This window comes from Diadema setosum, chromosome 14 (genome assembly GCF_964275005.1).
Source record: "Diadema setosum chromosome 14, eeDiaSeto1, whole genome shotgun sequence".
NCBI lineage: Eukaryota > Metazoa > Echinodermata > Echinoidea > Diadematoida > Diadematidae > Diadema > Diadema setosum.
The window spans coordinates 10,639,675-10,665,286 of NC_092698.1; the positions used below are offsets into that span (position 1 = coordinate 10,639,675).

The 25,612-nt window shown below is 37.6% G+C and overlaps 1 protein-coding gene across 1 annotated transcript in view; it reads right to left on the bottom strand.

The window, feature by feature from the left end:
• Window positions 1-10,287: 10,287 nt before the first annotated feature.
• The window catches only part of LOC140237764 (leishmanolysin-like peptidase), a 29,607-nt gene continuing 14,282 nt past the window's right edge, over window positions 10,288-25,612 (bottom strand). The window contains exons 4-17 of the mRNA XM_072317698.1: window positions 23,055-23,169; window positions 22,478-22,659; window positions 21,905-22,010; window positions 20,482-20,576; window positions 19,612-19,729; window positions 17,867-17,974; window positions 16,835-17,022; window positions 16,354-16,486; window positions 15,243-15,332; window positions 14,285-14,354; window positions 13,633-13,763; window positions 12,813-13,008; window positions 11,178-11,339; window positions 10,288-10,479 (exon numbers count right to left, since the gene is read on the bottom strand). Of these exons, the coding sequence (XP_072173799.1) occupies window positions 10,370-10,479; window positions 11,178-11,339; window positions 12,813-13,008; window positions 13,633-13,763; window positions 14,285-14,354; window positions 15,243-15,332; window positions 16,354-16,486; window positions 16,835-17,022; window positions 17,867-17,974; window positions 19,612-19,729; window positions 20,482-20,576; window positions 21,905-22,010; window positions 22,478-22,659; window positions 23,055-23,169 (1,804 nt within the window). The 3' untranslated portion in view covers window positions 10,288-10,369. The remainder of the gene's footprint in view (window positions 10,480-11,177; window positions 11,340-12,812; window positions 13,009-13,632; window positions 13,764-14,284; window positions 14,355-15,242; window positions 15,333-16,353; window positions 16,487-16,834; window positions 17,023-17,866; window positions 17,975-19,611; window positions 19,730-20,481; window positions 20,577-21,904; window positions 22,011-22,477; window positions 22,660-23,054; window positions 23,170-25,612) is intronic.

Consider the following 25,612-nt stretch of genomic DNA (forward strand, 5'->3'; position numbering starts at 1 on the left):
CACAATGCTTTGAATGCCAGTGACAGTTCGCAAAAGTTTTATGCCGCGAATAAGGCTGTCCCCTCTTATTCACCAGAGTTTCATGTTGAGAGTGTGTCTGGTTTTACAGCTACATTAGTCTGTCAAGCATGTGTGGTACATAAAAAAAGAGGTGTTTAATGTGGACCTCAGAGTAGAATGCGTTTCTGTTTGTGTGTGTACGTGTGTGCTTGTTTGTGCATGGCCAACTATATGGACTACGATAACTCTTAGAAGATAAAAACAAAACGATGCTAAGGCTACCCTCCACATTGCCTGTGAAGTCAAAAGCCAGATTTTCAAAGCTCTTGTTAGTTTAGGGGAATCTGGCTGTCAAGCATTTATAACCAATGTAAAGCACAATCATTCAAATGCATCCCATGCTATGTTCTAATGAATGAAGTAAAATCAGTAAAGCAAAATGGTAGAGGTTTCATGAGAATGACACCTAGAAAAATGATATGAAATTTAAGAAGTTTGATTTTCACAATACAGTGATTTCAGCAGCAACCAGAAATAATGTCATCACCTTCAAATTTCCCTTTATCCGAAACAAGTCTACACTGAATGTCCCTCTTTCAAATGATACAAAAAAGGTTTATCCTTTGGCATCAATCTGTTGTAGTCTTGCACTGTAATAACTAACAAGACTGACATCAATGGGAAATGGGCTGCAGTTGGTGAAGTGTGGACCAAAAACATGATTTTAACCTAAACCAACTGAAGAGTGGCGAGGTTCTGACATTTCCTTCTTTAAATTGACTTCACAGTGTGGTACATGTACCACTTTTGGAAGATGTGAATTTGGCGGACCAATTTTCTATCTACCTGGTCTCAGTTTTAGTACAGTGTATGTTTATTATAAGGTACTTATAATAAACATACACTCTACAATGTACCACTTTCAATGAGGTGAAATTGGCGGTCCCTGCAACCACTTATAGAGGGGATTTCCCTGTAGGGGCCTACTTGGTGAATACACATGACACTGAGATTTGACTAATTTTAATGAACTCTATTCTGTCCTGATCATCTGATTTTTCTCTGTCTCAGAAAATCAATTTGAATCTTTGTGGAATCAGACTTGTAAGCTAAAGTCTTTGAACATAGTTTGTGGCAGCCTTTGACAGCAGCATACAAATCAACATTGTGATAGTTCATTTCAGCACAGGGGCGGTGAGTTGGCTCAGTCAGTGGCGCGTCTGCCTCACGATCCTAAGGGCCCTGGTTCGAAACCCGAGTCTGGACTGAGCAATGTTGTGTGTAAGCATACCGTCCCCTCTAGCAAGAGGCAAAACACTCTGTCCCTCGGATAGGACATAAATGGAGGTCCCGTGTATGAGAGAGTAACAACTCATGCACGTAAAAGATCCCGCTACATTGCTGAGAGATTACAGCGATTTCACAAGAACACCAATATTTTGTGGTGGGGGGTATGTGAATGTGTGTGTGTGTGTGTGTGTGTGTGTGTGTGTGTGTGTGTGTGTGTGTGTGTGTGTGTGTGTGTGTGTGTGTGTGTTTTCTTCAAGAAACAAAGTATTATTTTGGTACCACAGTGAACCCTTCATAAGTCGACCACACACAAGTCAAAAGACTGTACCCAAGTTGAAGTAAGATTCTACAGAGACTCCAACTCTCCCGCTTTCGACGGGAGATCTCCCGCCATAGCAAAAGCCCATTTTTGCAAAATCTCCTGTTCTCCCGCTTGAGATTTTATTTCTCCCGCCCTGGCTCCGCGTCTGCCGTTGGAAAGGATTTCTTACTTCAAAATTGCCATCGTATGTTGAAAAATAAGCCTTTGATAGCATGAGAGAGGATCTAGAACCCTAAAGGCCGCAGGGAACTTTGCGCTTTGCACACATCAACTTGGAGTCTCCCATTTGCTAGGGGTTTCAGGCGGGAGAATCTCCAGATCAGAAGGTGCTTGGGGTTGGAGTCTCTGGATTCTATCCCAGATGGATATACACGAAGATATGTGTTGATGTGTAAGTCAAGATTCTCATACATTGTTAGTCAAAGTATTTTTCTCTGGTCCCTAGGGATTTGACTTCGTAGGCGATGTTTACTGTATATAACAAGAAAAAACAATGTTTACATGAAGTGCAGATATGGGTGATCGTTGAGGCATTCATATTACAGCAGGCTAACAAACACAAAATGTGAACAGTCCAGAAGTGTGAACCAAGTAGTGATTTATTAAATATAGAAAGTTTAGTTCTATTTTTTTCCCCAAAACATGTACAGATTTTATACAGATATGAAGATATGATATTCAGACCTGTACACAAATGGAGAATGTGAGAATATTTGGTATACACAAAATATCAATATACATATCGATGTAATGATAGGATAAGTGGCGGTTGCAAAAACAAACAAACAAACAAACAAACACACACACAAAAAAAAAGAAGAAACAGTGAAAAACCAACAAAAACCTCAGTTCACATTTATAAGCATTTGGGAGTTACAAAAAATTTATAAATATTGTCTAACTCTCCACTATATATCCCAAACACACATTCTGTGATACCACCATCAAATCACTGAATTAGACCATGTTTAAATATGTATGATAATTTGAAATAGGTAATGTCTAAAGCTATGTCTATGTGGAATGAACAGTACTGCAAGCGTACCCACGGAGAGAAGGTTTAGTATGCAGCGGGGAGGTTTCCAAAGGCTCAACTTCTGTTACTGACTAACACTCATAAATACAGCGGTACTTCTGTAAAAGTGGAAATTTTTGCGGTGTTGAAATTTTCGCGCATTTCGCGCAACCAGAAACTAGCGCGAAAATAAAAGCACGCGAATATTTTTGCTTGCCATATGTTCATGTGCATGATGTCTTGATTCCGCGGAATTAAAAACAAGCGAAACTCTTCTGACCCGGCCAAACGCGAAAAATTAGTCGCGCGAAAATATCCACTTTTACAGTATATCCTTGACATCTGACCTACAATCCGGCATGCATACATCTAAATCTTGGCTTCATAACTTCCTCTCGAGGCAAGTTCAAACACATATCCACTTGCCTGATCATGTATGCATACATAAAATGTGCAAAACAAAGTGATTGCAGAAATACTTTTATTGGACAGCAAAGTAGATGCCTAATGTGGTGGGTGAGAAGCACCTAGTCAACGGATACACAATAACAATACCATTGGTATGGGGCACAATGAGTAGTTACATTCCTCTCTCTGTAAAGCTACCCACAGTTAACAGGGAGAGGACTAAAATCATGCCATTGTGCAAACCATTTACGTAACAACTATAATTCGCAGCAATACCCAAGAGTTCTGTGAATGTTTATCTAAGATGTTCCTGGAATGACTCAAATTGTTTCATTACCACTAAACATGATGCAAGCACACGTCTGTCAGTAGGCACAGGCCTATCAGTTTACATAGTCCCCAAACCATTAACTTAATAAGAAACAGAACATGACAGTAAAATAATAATCTCAAGAGAAATCGCATACACTTTACCTTGTAACCACACATTACAAGACTACACTTTGTCAGTCACTATTGAAAGGTGGATTTAACATGGAAAAAAGCCTGAGATTGAAGACATTTTTACAAATTAGCTCTAATCAACATCAATTTCTCATTTTTACAATGGCAAGTAGCTATAAATCAGTCTCCTCCTTGACTTCACTACAGTTCCAGCATTGAGAACATCAGCCCTGGATCCAGTCACCATGGTAACAAGGCCTCATCACTTGGATGCTCTAGGATAAGACTTGCATAAGAGAGCAAAGGGCATCTCAAATCAGGGCTCAGAACACATCCATACAGCTAGTCACTTTAATGCATTATTATTCGAAATAGATTACACGAGAACATGAGGCACAAATAATGCTGTACAATGCCAATGAGCAAGGGATATGAGACAGCTGCAAACGAGGGAACGAGTACCACTTCACATCAGGAAAGCCTATGGCAACATGGTACCTGTATGTTTTGCAATAATTTATCACACAACAGCATTTCCCCCTTTATTTTTTGCATGTATGACACATATTTTGCATTCCTAGTTCTCCTACCATTATTAAAAAAAAAAAAAAAAAAAAAATATATATATATATATATATATATATATACCTGTATGTATCCTAATTCAAATAATGCAAAAGCTGTAGGTTCCTATAGCTGTATCTCAAAGACTGCATGCTTATAACCAAAGCTAGCCGCTGGTGAACAATCGCATGTCCAAACAAAATCAGCATTGTAACAGAAAATCTGAAAAAAAAAAAACATCTACAACTGGGTATATTGTCTTCTCACATCATAACACTTTAATGTGACCATCACAACAATAATCTTACAGACTGCAAACTATTAGATCCAGGTCACTACATTTCCTCTTTCCACTACATGTAACACATGCCAGTTTATCAACTCATTATTTTTTCCCCCAATGTATATCAGCTTTTGAGAAAATTGAATGAATAACCAATTAGATGAGAACCAATTGAATGAGAATGAATGGCTGTACTTGTTGAACTACATACATCTTAGTGTAGCTGAACATGAAAATCAAATTCTCACAAGCTCTGCTACATACTTGTGACCTTAGTTTCTTTAAAGGACAAGTTCACCTTCATAGAGTACATGTGGGTTGAGTAAATGCAACAATATTAGTAGAATACATCAGTGAGAGTTTGACGAAAATCAGACAATCCGTTCAAAAGTTATGAATTTTTGAAGTTTCTGCTCAGTCACAGCTGGATGATGAGACTACTATAGCTTGTGATGTCATATGTGTATACAACGATATAAAGAAAACTCAACACATTTTAACTTTTCTCACAAAACAAAAGAACACTTGACTTCTCTCTTTCAGAAGGTAAGGGGAATGATATTACCCTTAACATATGTCAGTAACAAGTCAAAGAAATGTGCACTTTATTCAAAAAGTAAAGTTTTGTGAAATTCTCTTTTTATTTTCCTTGTATCGTTGTATGCATGTGACATCACACACTGTAGTAGTCTTCTCATCCAGCAGTGATTGCTCAGATACTTTAAAAATTCATAACTTTTGAATGGATTGTCGGAATTTACTCAAACTTTCACTGATGTGTTCTACTAATACTGTTGCACTCACTGAATCCACATGAAGGTGGACTTATCCTTTAATAAGAACTTGCTTCTGTGAGGAGAGTATAGCTAACGACATGCATACAGAATTCAGGCATGTCTACCGCTCTGTGAGCCAATGAAAGGTCTCTTTTCTCGAGTGAGAACAGAAGACATGCCGTCATGATTGACCCCTGTTGGGTCACACCGCCGCATTCCAGATAGAATGATATTGCTTCTGATTGGTTTGTGGTGCAAAGTTGATGGATTCCAATTCATACATCAGTGCATTATGCAAAGATTAGACATTCTCATACCTGTATATCACAGCATATAGCAAATTGAAGTACACTTTACAAAATGAGGAAACATAAAACAAAGACAAATTTCGAGAAATATGCAAATTCTCTTTCCCTCAAGGATGGGGGGGGGGGGGCTTGTTCCATCCTGGAATTGCAAATCAAATTTTGTCTTGCATTCTTGCAGACAAGTTATCCTGAAAATGAGGTACATTGTTGTACAATACAATCAGCAGTAGGTTTTGTTGTTGCTTTTTTTTTGGGGGGGGGGGGGGTGTAGGCCTACCATTTTCATATTTTTGTTTTAGTTTTAGCAGATTCCCCAATCTTTACATCAGTTTCCAAGACAGAAGGTGATTTGCTGATCATGGCTGATAACTGTCCCACAACGGTACATAAATGTGTAAACTATTGTGTACTCCATCAAAAACACAAACCACAAACGAAACTGGTGAAAGAACACCACTTACTGCAAACATCACTGGCTGCAAACAAGAACTTACTGAAATTACTAGAACATTCTGAATGGGAAGTCATGGACACACCTCATTGTGGCAGTGATTAATATGATAATACTATTAATCTGACCTTAACGATAAGAAAACCAGCAAACAAACAAAAATTAAAGCAGCACCCATTGCATGTGACATTATTGCATAGATCCATCATTGCATTCTAATTACAGCAACACTGAAGCAAACAAGAGTGTCGGTGGCATTACTTTGCATTAATCTCTGCATTTTTTTCTCCTTTTCACACCGAAGAAACCATCAAAATATCTTAATGTATACAACACAAAAATAATGCTTTTTAAAGATTGATATTGACATGCCAAGATGAGTGTGAGTATACTCTGGCCACAAAATATATTAATATGCATATTGCACATTGCTCAAGCAAATACCAATCAGCCTATAACTGTCCCAAACTCACTTCTGTACACCAAATGTATGTCTAATCCAGCATGTAGCACAGGATTCATACCACTGCATAAATGCTTTGGCTAAATGTTCTCCTGTGGCTATGGAAAGTGAAGGTTTGACACACGACAATGACATATTCATCAAACAGCTTATCTGTCTTGATTTCCATGGAGCACCTCCACTAGGACACACCACAAGACCAGAAATGCTCTTGGGGGACTAGGAAACTGCGAACTGTGACGTATTAAACTTTACCTGCAGTAACCTGGGTAATGACTGATAAAAAGCCTTTTTTTACAAGCACTGTGTCACAGACTTCACCATTGTACCCTGTCATTTTCACTGTCTGCAGTGCATTGGAATAACAAGTTTATCATTCCTTAGTAGAAAAGGTGGCATCCTCACCTTGTACAATCACAAGCTAGCAAATCTGCATATTCATAAGATTCATGAATAATTCATCAGCTCCCTCTCACTAGGCATACAGCTCTAAAACCCTACACATGCTGTATGTCAACTCGCAATACAATCACTATAGCCGCGTGGCTCATCTACGCTCTCCAAACATACAATTCAATTATACTTTATTTCCATCTAACAAAAGGTAATACATAAGACAAAGTCTTACAAGCTCCATTTTCAGTGGATCTCTTTCCCATCACTATATTTACTTTCTGTCACCACTGGAAATGTATGCATTGTTTCTTTCATTATTTATTATATTTATTTGTGCATATATTGTGTACTTTACTCTATGCTTTGTACTTCGAACAATTATTGTTACACAATATAATTTGTCAATTGTATACTTTGTATCATGTAAAATGTATTACCTTTTGTTGGACGGAATAAAGTATAATTGAATCGAACGAAATGGAACATGCTTTCCGTGAGTTTAATATTCACATCCTTGGTATTGTTCAGACGTTTGGTCTACACACTCTAACTAGTACACAAGTCTAGTACGTACAGAAATATTAATCTAAATTTATACATAATATTGCACATAATCACATTCACAGTTTTTTTCTAAGTGTCATAAAAAAGTGACTCTGTAATGTAGACTAAAACTCAAATTTGTCATAGCAATGCACACAAAATACATACATTTACTTCCACATCATTGCTGTATATAGTATTCTAAGGGAGCATAAATTCATTGCCCCTTTTTGTGGGTGAGCCAGCTCTAAAACTCCCATTCCTTTTCCTCAACTCCATCCCCTAAATCAGCATTGCATTTTCATGCTACACTGTACATGAAAGACATCACTTAACTCTTTATCTTAACCCTTACTGTGCCAGTTAACAGTCTACAGCTACAGGGAAAGCAACTGTACAGTTAATAACTGAAACAAGACACATGGTCATGGTGTCTGAACTTACATCACATATATCACAAATCTTGCACGGCAGTCTGGTTTTACATATGGAAGGGAATAACAAGCGCACCAAACAAGTATACATTATGTAAGACCCACTGAAGGAAACTCTTAACTCATGATTTTTATTTTTCTTTGTAATGATATACTGCAAAAGTTAAAAATTTTCAGGCGAGTAATTTTTTGCGCTGAGTTGGGTAAGGTGAATTCTGCTTGTTTTTAATTCCATGGAATCAAAATATAAAACAGTATTACACATAGCAAGCAAAAAAATTGCATGCTTTTAATTTTTGTGCTTGTGTCACATGGCGCAAAATGTGTGACTCCATTTCACACCAACAAAATTTCACACTAGCCTATATTTGTTTCACATGTGTTATACGTTTTGATCTCTACACTGAGAAGAATTGACTAATGTAAAAGCTGTTATTTTTTATTTTGGCAAATATCACGAATTACTGTTGGGCTGCAAATCTAGCATCCAAAAAACACAGTCACCTGATTTTGATCACATTAAATTTTGACAGGCATTAGTGCACTTACAACAGTCTCAGTGTCAAATTGCGAAAAACAACATCTCGCAAATATGTCTGTGACCTCCTCATTCGTGAAAATTTCTGTACGTGCAAATAACAGATTTTACGGTATACCCTACATGGCACAGCATATTGTATGCAAGGCAGGGATGGAACACAAGACTGCGACCAATCATCAAGCCTGTGGGAATGTTCATTGTAAAAACTACCCTACTGCAAAGACTACCCTACTTCAAAGACTACCTTACTGTAAAGACTACCTTTACTGCAAAGACTACCTTTACTGCAAAGACTGCCTTTACTGCAAAGACTACCTTTACTGCAAAGACTACTTTTACTGCAAAGACTACCTTTATTGTAAAGACTACCTTTACTGTAAAGACTGCCTTTACTGCAAAGACTACCTTTACTGCAAAGACTACCTTTACTGCAAAGACTACCTTACTGTAAAGACTACCTTTACTGCAAAGACTACCTTTACTGCAAAGACTACCTTTATTGTAAAGACTACCTTTACTGTAAAGACTACCTTTACTGCAAAGACTGTCTTTACTGCAAAGACTACCTTTATTGTAAAGACTACCTTTACTGCAAAGACTACCTTTACTGCAAAGACTGCCTTTACTGCAAAGACTACCTTTATTGTAAAGACTACCTTTACTGTAAAGACTACCTTTACTGCAAAGACTACCTTTACTGTAAAGACTACCTTTACTGTAAAGAGTACCTTTACTGCAAAGACTACCTTTACTGTAAATACTACCCTACTGCAAAGACTACCTTACTGTACAGACTACCATACTGTAAAGACTACCCTACTGAATACATACGCCTGATGACCTGAGTGAGGTGGATGGCACAGGAGCACAACCAGCTTGTTTGAATTGTTTCCTGCACAGAGAAACTCTGTTTTAACAAGGTTGCTGGAACCGCCGACTTTACATCGTTATAACCAGTATCGTGTTGTAAACGTACTAAAAAAGAGCCCAGCTGAATTCAGTGATGGAAAATCGGGACCAATGAATTCACCTTGTTTACAGAAGCGGCACCTTGTTGTAAGTGAGTTTGCCAAAACAGGGCTTTTCCCCTGTATCTCTGATATTAAGACATTAAGAAAACATCTCTGACAGAAAATGACTGAATCCATAGCACTCTCTGATGGACAATGTGTAGTATTGCCTTGTTATAACAGACCACATCACCTTGTTTTCATATCTTCTTTTGGCACACAAACACACCATGGGAAAATAGAAAGCAAACAGAGGACTTATCAGAAAGTGTACTTCAATAGGTCTGACATGTAGTGGATGATCTTTTTAGGAGCTCAATTCATGTCAACTTCAGCTCCATAGAATATTTGATGAGGTGGAATTTTTAGAAAGCCAGCTGCAGTCAACTGGGAAAGGGACTTACAAAAGAGCATGGACATATAGAAAAGGGTTTGCCAGCCAACAGCTGTGGGAATTCAAAGCTGCATTTTAAAGGCAGGATTCAACCCAAATATGAACACATCCATGTATCCACATATTTAGAATGTGGTTCCATTCATACATTCAGATGAAGTTCCACCCACATGTTCAGAAAGTAGTTCAACTCAGATCTTAAGATATGGGTCGACCCATCCACAGATTAAGACATACCCTCCACCCACAAGTGAAGATACGAAAACCATCCACAAGTCAGAATATGTCTCCACCCACAGGAAAACAATACGTGCATAGATCTGACTTCGTGCACACATGTGACAGTCTGATTCCACCCACTGATGAATATATGGCTCCGCCTACATATGCAGACATGACTCCACCCACAAGTGAAGACGTGGCTCCATAACATGTTCACCATTCAACTCAACCAACCTGACCACATGTAAGGTTGAGAATGAGATGACAGATGACAGAGGAAGAGGAGGAGGAGCTGGTGAAGAGATGCAAGATCAAATTCCTTTGTCTCACCATTTTCTGCACTTCTGAGCTGACTCAATCCAATGCTCAAAACATAATTGTGAGTGGGGGATATAATCATTCACAATGATAAACCGTCAATTAAAGAAGAAGTACATAAATAAAGCAATATATCAAATGTCAATGTTCCCTGATCTGTTATCATCTTGAGTTGATGTCCCGTCTGCTAAGATGACAGTAATGTTCTCCACATGGTTGTGATGAGACTTGAAGCGATGGCTAAGGCTACAAGGCTTAGTGAAGTTGGTTTACTGGCACTGCATGGTATTACAGGATCTGCAAGACAGCAAAGAAGAAAAACAAAATGTGTAACTTTCATCTTTGTCAATCATGTACATGAGTAACCTGTTAGCAGCAAGACTGAGATCACATGGTTATTAAAAAATGTTACTTTTCTTTTCTTTCTGTTTTTTACACAGTACAATGTCTCAATTTCTGAGAATTTGTATTCATCGGACAAACTTAAGGGAGAACAACAGCTCACGGAGGCTCCTTTCTTGAATGATTACTTTCAGAGGTTTAGAATTTACAACAAGCCACCTGACAATAATTAAAGAGTTTAAGACAGACATACACATCAGTTGCATTTAAAAGTACTGCAGAGAGGAGACAACGCAATGAATTTTGAGAGACATTGACAAGCTAGCAGGAAAGATACTGCTGAAAGATACCAGTATGGATAGAAAAACATGGGATGTGTACGATTTGTTTTGCACAATGTCAATACTAGTCACAATCACAAACAGTTTATAGTGCAAATGTATACTATTTCCACATCAATTTGCTTTATCAATAGTGTTGTTCATCTTAATTAACATGACATTTACTAGAATGAAAAGAAAACAAAAAAAAAATAGCACTGATGCCATAAGATACATGTTTGTCATGTTTGCTACTCTAGACAAGAGAAGGGGAGACATATTCAGCAAATCATAATTCATGCACTTCAATTAAAAATCAAATTGAAATCACACCTGATGTATATCTTGATATCCGTCTCTGGCAGACATGACCACACCCGTTGGAGCAGCACTTTTCACCCCAGCCACAATCTCTGTCAAGAGTGCATGCCGACACGCAAATGCCTGCAGTGTCTGGGTCTACCCTGGGACACTCTCCTGGATCACCAGATATAGCTGCCACATGGGGAAAAAAATTAAACAAATGAAGATTATGGTTCACAATAATGAGCCACATTTCAAGGAGACAATCATGAACTTCAACAAGGCAAGTACTGAAATGTGTCTCGCCCACAAATGTACCATAACACATTTGTCAAAATAACTTTGATTGTTATAAAGAGGAATCAAGGGAAAGTGTTAGTACAAGAGCTTTGTAACTTAACATTGGCCCCTAAAAGTTTGTTGACCCCTGTTTGTGACCTTTGACCTTGTGGTGACCTTCAACTCCTCAAGGGACATGTACTATCCAAGCTTGGTCACAAATGGACATACCAATCAAAAGTTATGAGCCATAATCGAAACGCACTGTAAAAACTTAACATTGGCCCCTTAAAGTTCGTTGACCTCTGCCTATGACCTTTGACCTTAAGGTGACCTTCCTGTTTGGCAACATGTGTAAATTTGCATGAACACTCTTCACTCCAAGTTTGATTGGCATTGAAGCACTCAGTACAAAGTAATTACAAGTTTTTGTAGCGTTACGGATGGACGACAGATGGACGACGGACGGACAGACGACGGATGGACAGACACTGCAGGCGATCCCTTAGTCTCCCTTAGTCTCCCCTCACTTCCGGTGGGCTTGACAAAAATTGCTTGAGGAGTGAACTTAGTATACACTGTAGCACAGATTATTTGGTCACATTTCTTTCCCCCCCCCCCCTTTCAAATGGCACTTGATATTGCATTGTGTTTCTTAGTAGTTGTTGTGATTGCTATATTACATCAAACTGAGACAGGATCAATATTTGCTCCAAAACTTGGCAGAGATGGAGGTTGTTTTTGCCAAGTATGCCTCTTCAAATCCTTCCCCTTTCAAATGGTTTCTTAGACATTTTACTTTTGCATAATGTCTAAGACACCACTTCCCTTGTTTGGAGTAAAATATTAGAACTTGCTTTTCAATACTCACAGATTGTCTTGCAAGAGGATGCAAGTGCACTCTTCACTGTGCAAAACTCAACTATCCTATATATTGCTGACTTTGAACCACATAATGTCACAGACCACAGAAGATAAGTCATTAAACTTTTAAATGGAAGTCCCAAGTTAAAATCACGTTAAGTGCTTATGTCCTTGCACAAGATGCGTTAACCCACAATGTTCCTCAAGACACAGGTGTGAAAATGGCTACGTAACAATGCTGGTGTTATGATAATGGCTGGGCCCCCCTGGAAAAACCATGGCAACACTAAAGAGGCAAGGATAAAGAAGACCATAATTATTAAAATTCATGAAATTCTTCTGTCGAGATGTTTTCATTGCAACTGATTGCCAAACTGCCCTACATCGATGTAAATAAGCACTGAATTGATCAGTGTTTTGGTAGTAGCCATGATAAAAAATCATGGGCCATAATTATTGTCATTACAGGTAGTGGTAGTAGTAGGAGTAGTCTTAATCCCAAGCAAGGATGTGATTACTGACCTACTGCAGATGGCCTGTAGGGTGGGGATGGACACTGTGCCCCACAGACTTCTTCACATGGTGGGCAGACCAACTGACCAGTGTGAAGGTAGTGACTGGACTGTGCTTGAATGTCCAAGACCTGTCCAGCCTCCTTGCAGACGTAATTGGCACCCTCTATCACTATTGTCAGGCCTCTAGACTTGTCGCAGGAAACCTGTGATGTGTGAACAATTGTCAAAATATCATTGTCCTGTGATATTGCACTTAAACTTGACTCAAACTGCATACAACCTATTCTACTTTAATAACCATGACATAACCCTAAATAAGAACTGAACTGCAAGCTTACAGACATGTTGTCATCTAGTAATGTCTTTAAAAGAAACTAAAAGCACCCTTTTACTTACAACTGTTTATTGGATTATCACCTTAACTCTATTCCCACCGGGGGGGGGGGGGGGGGCATTTTGCCCCCCCCCCCTCGACGTTTCGCGTGATTACTCCGCAAGCATGATGCTCTCGCCGCAATATTTTAAGACTTTTTTCTTTCAAGTCTCACGCAACTTTTGAGACCAAATTTGTCGCTCCCGGGCATACCGTTTCACACACTCTAGTTTCATTGCTTCATTCTGGCGAAATGTGATTGAAAAACACCTCTGGACCGTCACTTCATTGTAATTAAGTTTCACATCACCCTCCATGATTCCAGTTTCCATTCAAATGGCAAATTCGCTTAATTACAAACTTGATTGGAGTTTCCTTAATTACAAAATTGTTTCAAATTAAGCAATCTCAGTACATGTGAATGCCCGGTATGCATAGCTTTCAGCCTACTTGCCTTGTAGCAACCAGCTCCGACTGCTTTCTGTCTTTGTGATACGGTACATCTCTGCTGTATCCATGGCGATGGAGAATCCAGACAGACAGACCCAGTGCCGTAGGTTTCTGCCCCAAGATTATTGTGAATTCCTGATGATAGACCATTAAAAAAAAAGCATGACTGACTGAGCATTTGCAAGGGGACAGCTCTAACTGCAAACATGGCTGAATCCTTTCACAGAAATATATTCATTGCTGCTTTAAACTAGTCAGGAGGTAAATACACGACATACATGTAAATGACATTGGTGTAATCTTAAACTCACATGAGAAAATTAAAGCTAAATCAATTAGTCTAAAACATTTTGTAAGACATGAGAAGTAATTCTCCACAGATTTTTCTTTTTTGTTCTGCTCTGTTTAGTTTTCTTCGGTTAGCAAACTGAGAATCACATAAAGATTTGTATATGTTTTGCTGTTGCACTATTGACTGCAATCTTCAACTATAATTTCACAAATGGGGAGGTCCCACAAATCAATTTGATTTGATTTGGCTAGTTGTGATATAGATATTACAACCAATCTAAACTTATAACCTTTTTCATAACCTTTACTTTTGGTAGCATCACTCAATTCATACATCCTGTTCATGAAACCCACACAGGTCATACCTGGGAAGTTATACCGGTCCATGCACACTGTGCCTTTGGATGAACCATCATTCATCTGGTACGTAAATTGCTAGATCACAAAACAAAAATATATTAGACAAATGTGAGTACACTGCACTATTTAAGGAAGCAAGTTTTGGAGGGAGTATAGAGTACTACAAAGGTATGATGTTATAGTCATTAATCACCATGGAAACTGGTTCTAAACAACCTCACCTCACCTGGTATGTGACACTATTGCTGCTAACCATGTTTGCACCTAGTTCCAACCAAAGCTATAACAAAAGACTGTGAAATCATCATTTTGGTTCTCTATTGTTCTTCATATTAGTATCAAGCCTTTAAAATCATTGTAGCAGTCATGGCTAGTTTCGGAGGGAGTACAAAGTACCAAAGTATGATGTTATAGTCACGAATCGCCTTGGAAACTGGTTTTAAACAACTTCACCTGACCCAGTATATGACACTAATGCTGCTAACCATGCTCGCACCTGGTTTTAACCCAAGCTATAACAAAAGACTATGAAATCTTCACTTCGGTTCTCTATTGTTTTTCAAATTGGCATTAAGCCTTTAAAATCATTGCAGCAGTCATGGCTATGTATATAGCCTGTACACCCCATCAACATCATCACATAAACAATATGATCTCTAATAATTTCTGAAGAAAAACTCTCTGATGTCAGAAACTGGGCATAAAAGGTTTGTCAAGCACTGCAAGGGGAGAAAAAAAAATGTTGGATTTCCTTCTATCCAATAGAGTAGATATATCAAAATGAAGCAATTAACATAACATGAGAAATATTTGTCCATCAGTAGACCAAAGAAAGATGTTTATACATAGAAATTCAGCATACATTCTCATCTCATTGATACATCAACAGAGAAAACAAATTATCGAGAAGTTCTGAAAAGGAGGATGAGGACAAAATCCAGTAGTGAGTGAACGTGTACTCACCTGATAAAATGGACAATAATCTGCTATGATTGAAGATCCCCCATATAAACCAAGGCTCGCTTGATCCACCCCAGGTAGAGAGTCAAAGTACTGAGAGGGGATTTAGGAACATGAGTGGACAAGTTACATAGTGATTCAAAATACAAATCCCAAGGGGCAGAAAATTTACAACGCTGGTATTGATGAATTTTGTCTGTGCCTATAGGAAACTTTGGCCCAAATTCACAAAGGTGGTACAATTGAAACCATGGTTTAAACCATGGACAATTTGTATGGAGCGCCAAGTGTCGCATGGCCTACGTGTATTTGGTTACGAAATCAGTCATTTCGTTGACGAAATGAAATGATCATTTTCTTAATGAAACCATGGTTTCAATTGTACCACCTTCATGAATTTGGGCCTTTGAGTGCAAAATATCATAAACCACTGTTCTAACATACCTGCCAACATTTCAAGATGAAATATCTTACTTGTGGATTGCAAAAAATCTTATTTTATATGCAAACTGAAGTTAACAGTCTTACTTTCGGTCAAATCTTCAGAAAATACACATGAAAGGTATATCTAAATATTTTTTTAAAATCTGATTTCTCTGACAGAAAATCTGATTTTGCTATTTCTAACGTAAAAAATCTTACTGAATCTGATAAAATCTTACTAGTTGGCAAGTATGTTCTAAGTCCTCACATGCATTCACAAGTGAACTTTCGTTAACACACATGACAAATCACACACATTTACATGCTCCAACTTTACATAGATCATGGACTAAATCTAAAACACATGCATGAATTCCCTGACAAAATAGGTTTGAACTCATAATGCACATGAGTGCCCCTTGGTAGTTGAGCCACAGAATTACTAGGCATCATTGTCATAATGTAAGCAGCATTAAAACAAACTGTGACAAAACTGAGATAAATAATATGTAATTAATTTTTTCATGCCAGTCCATATCAATTTACCTTGAAGAATAAGATATACCATGTTTTGGTCTACATTTATAAAACCACAAATTATGCATCAAAACAATGATGTCTAATTTATCCTGATCAATCCCCCTGGACGGAGTCAAACTTGCCCACCACTCAGACATGGCGATTGGCCTACCTGATATTCTGGGGGCAGTTCTTCGGGGAACATGTGGAGGTTGCAGAGTGCGACAGCAGCTCTTCCAACGTCACAGGTCAGGTCCAGAGGCTCCTGGCTCAACTCATTACAGTACGGCTTTATCGTCTCATCACTGTCAAGAGTCAATAAAACTTGTCATATTAGGACACCATTTCATGAGTTGTCAGCTCTGACAAGATGTCAAGTCTCTGACAATATCAGTAAAATCCTTGGTTTTGATTGGCTGAGAAGCTCTGGTCACTGACTGTTACTATGGTAACTGTCAGAGACTGACAACTATCATGAAACGCGGCGCTGCTGGAAACTGCTGGTAAGATATATGCCATTTTTAATGAGTCACATATTGAAAGACTGTATGTTGAAAAATTTATATGAATAGATAGATGAAAGACTGCAAAAATATAAACAATTCCTCATATCAATTTGACAAAACTGTGAGATGCTTGACAGATCTTCCTACCTGGCATTTCTGAAATCCATCCAGTACTTGCAGCTCTTTTTGACAAAGTCACAGCCGAGGTTACGGCCCCAGTGCAGTGGATCAGCACGGTCATAGTTGGCCACGTACCAACCGGTGTCCTCCATAACAGCCAGTGTCAGCCGGGAGAATATCCTCTCATGGGTGTGGGTGCCAGTCATGGCTTCATTCTGATGAGGAACAACAAGTTTTATGATAGAAACTAGAATTCAGAGTAACACTAGTGCTGCACTCAGATGGCATAGTTTGATAGTACAACATAGTACAACATACACTCAGTACAGTCTGAACTTTTTTGCTGTATGTCACAAAAACCACAAATTTTCCCGTGCATGAAACTTTAGTAAATTTTGCAAGGAGCCATGATTCGCAAAAGTGAAACGCACTTGAAAGTTTTTTTCTGCACAGTGTGTTGAATGCCAGTGGCAATTTGTGAAAAAGCCATTGGCTCCAATTCATGAAAGTTTCAGGCCACAACTGTTTCTGTTTTTACAGTATCCTCTTCGTGACACAACGTTACCTTTATGTTGAATTGTACAAAGAACATTTGCACAACAAATATGGAATTCTTCTCAACTTGATAATTGATAACGAGTATAACTTGGGTAGCATCACTACTCTTGCCTTTCCAGTAAGTCATAACCTTTTATACACTTATATGCATTACAAACATACTGTGAGTCTGGCAAGATAATCATTCAAATCAAATCAAACAACATTTTGCTGTGCTTCTGACATAATCAACTGCAACTACTTAGTCTATCAATCTCATGCCCACAAAAGGTACTGCACAACCACAAACGCACGCAGCATGAAACTTTTGCAAATCGGAGGCAACGTCCTTTTTTGTGTTATGAAAACTTTTGCAAATTGGGTGACTGGCATGCAATGCATTGTGTACAGACAAGAGCCTTCACATGCATTTTACCTTTGCAAATGTTGGCTCCTCGTGAAATTTGAGAAAATTTCATGCACACAAAAATGTCTGGTTTTACAGTAACCACCAATACTCACAGCCAGCAGGCGCTTTTCAAAATGGGTAATCTCTGTTCCAGTCCCGCCATGGTTCTCCACCTCCACACCTTCCAGTGTTGGGCAGTTAAAGTGGGCTCTAGCTTCCTCCTACAATCACAACAAGGTAATCTAGATATTTACTGGCTGACTGTCAAGTGTCCTGACGATTACTCAAGATTACTCAAGTGAGAACTGCTCACTGATAGCCTGCAAAAAATGCTTCCATCAAAACTGGATTGATGTACACATATGTATGTATGTACACAAATGCGTGTCATTGATCTGATCTCATATATCCTTTGTCATTGTACTGCACTTTGCTTGTCATGTTTTTATCTTTGGTAAAAAAAATCAGCAGCAGCAACAACAACAATGGCAATGATGATGATGATGGTGATGAATAATGATGATGATAATAATAATAATAATAATAATAACGTTGATTATTATTATTATTATTATTATTATTATTATTATTATTATTATTATTATCATTATTATTATTATTATTATTATGATCATTATCATTATTATCATTATTATGATCATTATTATTATTATCATTATTATTATTATTATTATTATTATTATTATGATCATTATTATTATTATCATTATATTAGTATTATTATCATTATCATCATCATTATTATTATTACCATTATTATGTGAATACATTTATTTGATAATAAACAGATTCTTGTTGCAAAGATACAACTGATGGTTATGATGCAGTTCTTGTTCAATGCTTGCAAGAGAAGATCAATTTATTACATGGCATGCTTTCAATTTGCTCCTGTTAAACCTCTTGTGACTATGGACATAATGTAGGCAAATCATCATGAAACAATTGTGGTGATACAAAGTGGTATCATTAATTTGCAGAAGTATGTAGACATTGTTGAAAGTTAAACTTTGACTGCTATGCATGAATAGATTGTTTGAACATCAGTGCAGAGACCATTTCCTTGCCAGTATTATTCTGTAGCATTTCAGATGGTACATGAAATGATATGTAACAATTCAGTGGCTTAACTATAGAGTGGAAAGTCACATTCTAGTATGTATGTATGTATGTCTGCATTTCACACTCAATCCCAGATGTAACAAGAAAACTTCAGCCATCACTAAATTGACGTGAATTGACTGAATTAAACCTATTTGTTCAGCATAAAATACATAGAACAATGACAGTGATAAACATTCATTACAAAGTACAAGTTATGGATGGTTACTGTAGTATTTTATACATGTTATGTGATAAGCTGAAGGGAAACAGCCGATTAAATCAAATGTAATAAAAAACAAATATGACAGTTATAGATGCCATGAGTGCCAATATATTGTGGTGTGTGTGAGTGTGTGTGTGTGTTTTTTAATAAATTGGACAATACTTTATGAGTGTGGTAATGTAATTAAATCAAATGTAATAAAAAGCAAATACGATAGTTGTACAACATGTAGATGCCATGAGTGCCAATATATTGTGGTGTGTGTGAGTGTGTGTGTGTGTTTTTTTTAATAAATTGGACAATACTTTATGAGTGTGGGTAAGACATTATGGGTAAAGTTAATACACCAGCCAATACAGTATGTTCTTTCACATGCAGTACCACTAGCTGATTATTCATTCCAAGAGTAATCACAATGCATGAAGCACATTACAAATTAAAAATGCTACATTTCAGAGAGAAATAGAAAACAAAATCCATTATTTGTTTAGTCTGTGACACTGATAAACTTACCACAACTTTTCTCGTGACGATCATGTTGACTGTGTGTTCCATCTGGCCAGTGCGCACATCCCAGTCTGTCCTCGTCACAGGACGAATTACATTCTCACTCCACTGGTACAGCCCCATCCTGATGGAATACAAGCAGAACGTAGCATATCATACATAACATCCTACAAGTTTGGCATAGTAACAGTTTGAAAAGTTAAATCCTTTACAGACGATTTGCTTCTGCTTGTGAATACATTCTCTGTTCACCAAAGCTTGGTATACCCTGGTGTCATTCTAAATAGGGTACAAGGAGCATACTAACAAGCCACAGCCAGTTCTGTTGTTAAACCCTGTAGGACCTTGGCATCTGTAGCACTGTAATCCTGTACTTACTGAGAAAACTGGTAAATTTTATGTGACATTGCATTGAAGAAGACAAATTGGTTGACATTTATGAAGATTGGATCAGACAGTAGGTTGATACATGGAAAATGAGGTAAAGTCACAACTTTTACACACTGCACCCCTCCCCCCCCCACACACACACACCTGAGCAAAGAGAGGCTCAAAATGATTCATTCAATAACATGCACAATATTAAAGGGTTCAGCAATATTGCATCAGTGGGGTGACAAGACCTTGTATCCCAAATTTTGGTGAAAATCACTTTAAAAAAAAAAAATTGATTGTCACATGAATCGTGAAGTAATGTCCTGTCCAAATCATAATTTTCTTACCCCTAAATGAAGTCACCAAGGTATGTTAAAGGAAAGGCCATGTTTTCTTGCTCTCTTGAACATTTGACATTCTTTAGAAGTGAGGTTTTGTTGCCCAAATAGTGATTGCCATTTTGGGGCCAATTCACTCTACAGGTCAAGAGAGCACACTTACGTTGCATTGAATTCTGGTAACCCTGTTGCCAGCCGTGGGGTCAAAGGCTGTCCATTACTGTCCCGGTAGAAAGCATAGAGGGCAGCAGAGAACCCCTGTGTAATGGAAAAACAATCATGAATAGAATGAGATCTCAGGTGAGGGATAATCCTCATTTCTCATTCAGGATTGCGGTTCTCATCTGTAAGAATTCAACTACTCGTGGAATTGTCTCGCAAGTCATAATTCACAATATATATGAAGTATACATACATAGACTCCCAACAGTGAGAGAGGGCATATGCATTAACCCATTGACGATAACCTGATTTTGCTATAACACACACTTCCCATAGACATTTGCCTGAGTATACTCGGGACTAGTCTTCAATGGGTTAAAAGAAGCTTTGAGTACAACATGTTGTGATTTACTTTCAGTGGACAATCGGGTTATTAGTTAGGCTCCCTATGTTCAACAGCAAGAGGAGTATTTTTTTAAAAATAGAAATGATATTCATTTAAACATTAGCTGTTGCTTGACCAACAGAGACTACTATGGATCCATCTGAAGTCTGATCACGTTTTTTTTTTTATACCTATTGACAGAAAAATCTGATTTCAAAATGACAAACTTGTAAAACTATTGCCTCCTGTAAGACAAATGTGCCACAGATCATCTCCAGGATTAGAAATAACTACACTTTCTCTTCAAATGGGATAATCCTCATTTCTCATTCAGGATTGCGGTTCTCATCTGTAAGAATTCAACTACTCGTGGAATTGTCTCGCAAGTCATAATTCACAATATATATGAAGTATACATACATAGACTCCCAACAGTGAGAGAGGGCATATGCATTAACCCATTGACGATAACCTGATTTTGCTATAACACACACTTCCCATAGACATTTGCCTGAGTATACTCGGGACTAGTCTTCAATGGGTTAAAAGAAGCTTTGAGTACAACATGTTGTGATGGTATAGTGCTGTTTCCTAGGAGAGATGGTCACTGATATCGTAGGGTGCGTTCGAGCTCTCTAAAGCGAACGAAAGCGTACCGTACCGAACTGTGCCAGATTTGAAGCGTTCGAGCGCTCTGTCGAGAAAGCATACCTCACAAGCTATTTTTTGAAAAGGGTCACGCTTGTTTGTAGCAAGAATGTCATTCACCTGGCGCTTGAACTACTTACAGCTGTCCCGAACAAAGAGAATGATGTTTCTGCATTGTTACGTGTGCGCATGATACGCGCATGCTTTACGGCGAACTTTCGGTACGCTTTTGGAGCACATCGAGAAGTGGTCCACTTTTGGCTCAGTACAGTACGGTACGGTACACTTTAGGAGCGTTCGAGCGCTCCTCTGGAGCGGGTACAGTACGGTACAGTTCGCTTTAGGAGAGCGCTCGAGCGCACCCTTATATCTCACTCTCAGTCACTCTTACCAGAGCATGAATGATCTCATGCTGGATGGTGGTCAGCAGTGTGTAGGTCTTGGACAGGCCTGTGGCCAGATGGTGTGGACACAGATTGACGTATCCCGCTATCGGTCTATAGTCAGGGAGGACACAAGTTATACAATGCAAAGTATGCCTTCTATGTGAATGAGACCACAGTTTCTTATACTTAGACAATATATGCTTATACACTATAAGCTTATAATACAATAAGACTTGTTCTAAAAAAAATACAAAACAGCTGAATACATAACAGCAAAACAACATCCATTTCAGATTGTGTCACATCATTTCTACATGCAGTAAAAACTGTATATATCTGTAGAAGCGCAAGAATGTGAGAATGGTATCTTTGAGATGATGTATATGTCTACCTGTGAGCGATGTCAGGAAGTTTGCTGCCGAGTATACTGTAAACGTCATATATTTTATAAATATAGAAAAAAATATATCTCCCTTTATATATGCACAATATCCCAGTTTTGTTTCATTTTTTTCTTTTAATGTCCGCATTCTTGTTTTCAGTCAGCCTAGAGAATGAGTAATTAACAGGCAACTTACCGATCCATGACAGCTTCTAATTGGCAGTATGATGCATGAGCACTCATGTCAGCGCCATCGCAGTCGTAGTCTGCTGCACTGACGTAGAGAATGAAGTCAGTGTCCCGGCTGCCTTCACCAGGTGTCGTGTCATTTCCCATTGGCCCACAGACAGACAAGTCTTCATTACATGCATAGCAAGTCTGATGAAAGGTTGAAGGCAAGAGCAGAACAGATTACTCATTTATCTTTCTTCATTTCACTGCATAAACGCATTGCTCCACAGAGCCTCTCTTTGGTGGTCATTGTGATTATCTACACAAACATTTTATTTCTCTCTTTTTTTTAATAATACCATAATTGACCAATCTATCATAATTTCCTTTCTGTATTTCATTTATGAAAACACCTGTTTTCTGTGAAAATAAGAAAGGTAAGAAGAACTTTCCTAAACAAACGTAGAAAATGCACAAACAAACCAAACATAAGCACACACTGTCATTTCTTCTTCAATAATGTTTTCATTGAATACCATTTTGCATGCTGCTCTATGAATACTGATCACTAAAAGGCATGTGAGACATGACTAAGACCTTACTTGTAAATGTTGCTTGGGTATCATCACAGGGCCGCACATGGTCTGGTCTCTGCAACCACCAATACAGTATTCATGGCCATCCGGCCTCTTGACATAATGCTCACCAACACACTGCCTGTGGTACAAACATGTGAAAACACTTGGTACCTTGTCTATCTCTGAACTTGCAACACACTGTGCTACATAGAATGGATCTATGTAATGCAAATGCACATTGACTTGTGCTGATCTTTAATACCCTGATCATCACATACACTGTAAGTGCAAATAAATTTGAAATAAATAAATAAATAAAAAGATAAATAGATAAATGTGCCCCATTTATTCTACAATAACTTTGATGTTATTTTACTTTCGATTACTTGGCTACGGCAACAAAAATCTTAAGAATCAAGATTCCACTAACTGTCAATCACTGCTACATTACTAATTTGATTAACAAAAATCTTAAGAATCAAGATTCCACTAACTGTCAATCACTGCTACATTACTAATTTGATTAACAAAATAGACTGGAAAATTGTGGAATGCACCTTCCCCTATTAAGCGAAACGTAACAGGGCAAGTCCAAGATAATGTCCCCTCAGATGCTCAAAATTCATCTTGATTTTATCAAAAAGTTATTGATATCATCTTGTAGCCAAAGAGTTAAATCATATGTTTCCAGCAAAGAAAATATTGAATTATGCAAATTTATGCAAGAAATATGGCCTTGATTTGCATAAATCAAAAACAAACCTTACGTATGGGACAAATTATAAATATTCATCTAAAATCAGTTGAATTTGTCCTTGACCTAGTTCCTTTATGGACATGACCCCTGTATGAGTTAGTATAATCTGCAATTGGTAAGACAAGGTCAGCACATTAATTATGCAAATTATGCACTTTCCCAGAACATAGTGTCCCATACGTAAGGATTTGAGTATGTTTTTTTAAGTTTTTTCTGAAGATTTGTAACATTGACCAATCATACTTTAGGAAGTTCTAATTTATTCATTTCAACTCCAGATTAGCAAAACTAAATGAGGAAATTTAATTAGTCCTTCATCTTATAACTAATTAAAGTTTGCTTACGTATGGGACAAATGCCTTACGTATGGGACATTACATGCAAAGTGAATGGGAAAACCGCCTTTTGACATGGATGCTATATGTCCTTACATTTGTTTGGTTAATGGTTATCTTTGCACCTACTCTGAAGAATATGTCTATATATCTGCCTCTCCTACTCAGATGACCTCAGGGAGAGTGTAAGAACAGCATTATTGAGTCATTCTATGATTAAGAAAGGAAAATAAAGAATATTCATTTATACTTGTAATTTCTTATTTTCATTACAGGCTGTGCAGCTGGTCTTGAATTAACATTCCCCGTTAACATTTTGATATTGGACATTTTCTTAATTCAGTTATCATTTTCAACTTTACCTCTCTACAAAATGACTTTGTCCAAGAATGGGATTCTCTGAGTGTCATTTTAGGTGCAGTACACTGTTCAGCATGTACCACAGGTTGTACAGCCTCAAAAGCGAAATCAAAACAATTGTGCTTATGGCGCGCATCAATGACAACATTATAGGTCTTACTGAAAAGAAAAATCACTTAAGGTGTGAGCAGGTAACTTTGTCATTACTTGAGTTGATAGCAAAGGAAAAACCCTATGAGAGTACACTTGTACTTTTTATTTTGATATGATTGTTAATATTTCAACTGTTCACCCTCAGAATATGTCATGACTTATCAAGGTCATGAACATGATTTCTGAAAATCCTGTAAAATGAAGACTATAGTTTACATTTGCTATAAACCACAATATCAATACTGGTTCTGTGGTTGGAGTGCTAAAAACACAAATTACACAAACAAATAGGAAATTCAATTTTCTTTTCTATTTTGTGTTTGAAGAGACAGATGTGCTCTGAGACACCTTCATCAACTCATACTTACTTTGTACCCCACATCTACACAATTATCAACATACACTGCAATCTGGTAGTGTATGATCAAATGAGGTTATTAGAATTTATTCAAAATTGTAATTTGCAGATCAGTGAGTTACTTAAGTGTTTCAAATCTAGATTTGAATGTGCAAATGATAATCTTTCCTGTATCACTACACAAGCATGTATGTATGTACAAAGTAGCACAAATTTTGTCGTCTTTGGTTTCATAGACACGAAGCCAAGCAATTTGAAAAAAAAAAAACAGAAACAGCATTGGTACATACATTCTTCTATCTCCTTAAAATCTAAAACTTTCATTAAAATTTGATTGATTTTGCAGTTCAGCTAAAATTCACATGGCAAAACATGATGATTACAGAGCAAAATGAAGTACTCTTGTTGTTGTGTTTTGTGCTGCATTTCAAACAATTATAAAGCTTTATAAAAACTTAGACAACTTGCAAGGTAAGCCTAGAGCTACTGAAAGTACCCACTTCAAACTGTATCTGCAAATACATTGTACATGACATTTGATTCTAAAGTTGAAATTATCAAGACTACAAATTAGTTATTGTACATGTACATGTATGCTATATCAAGGTCACAAGCTAGA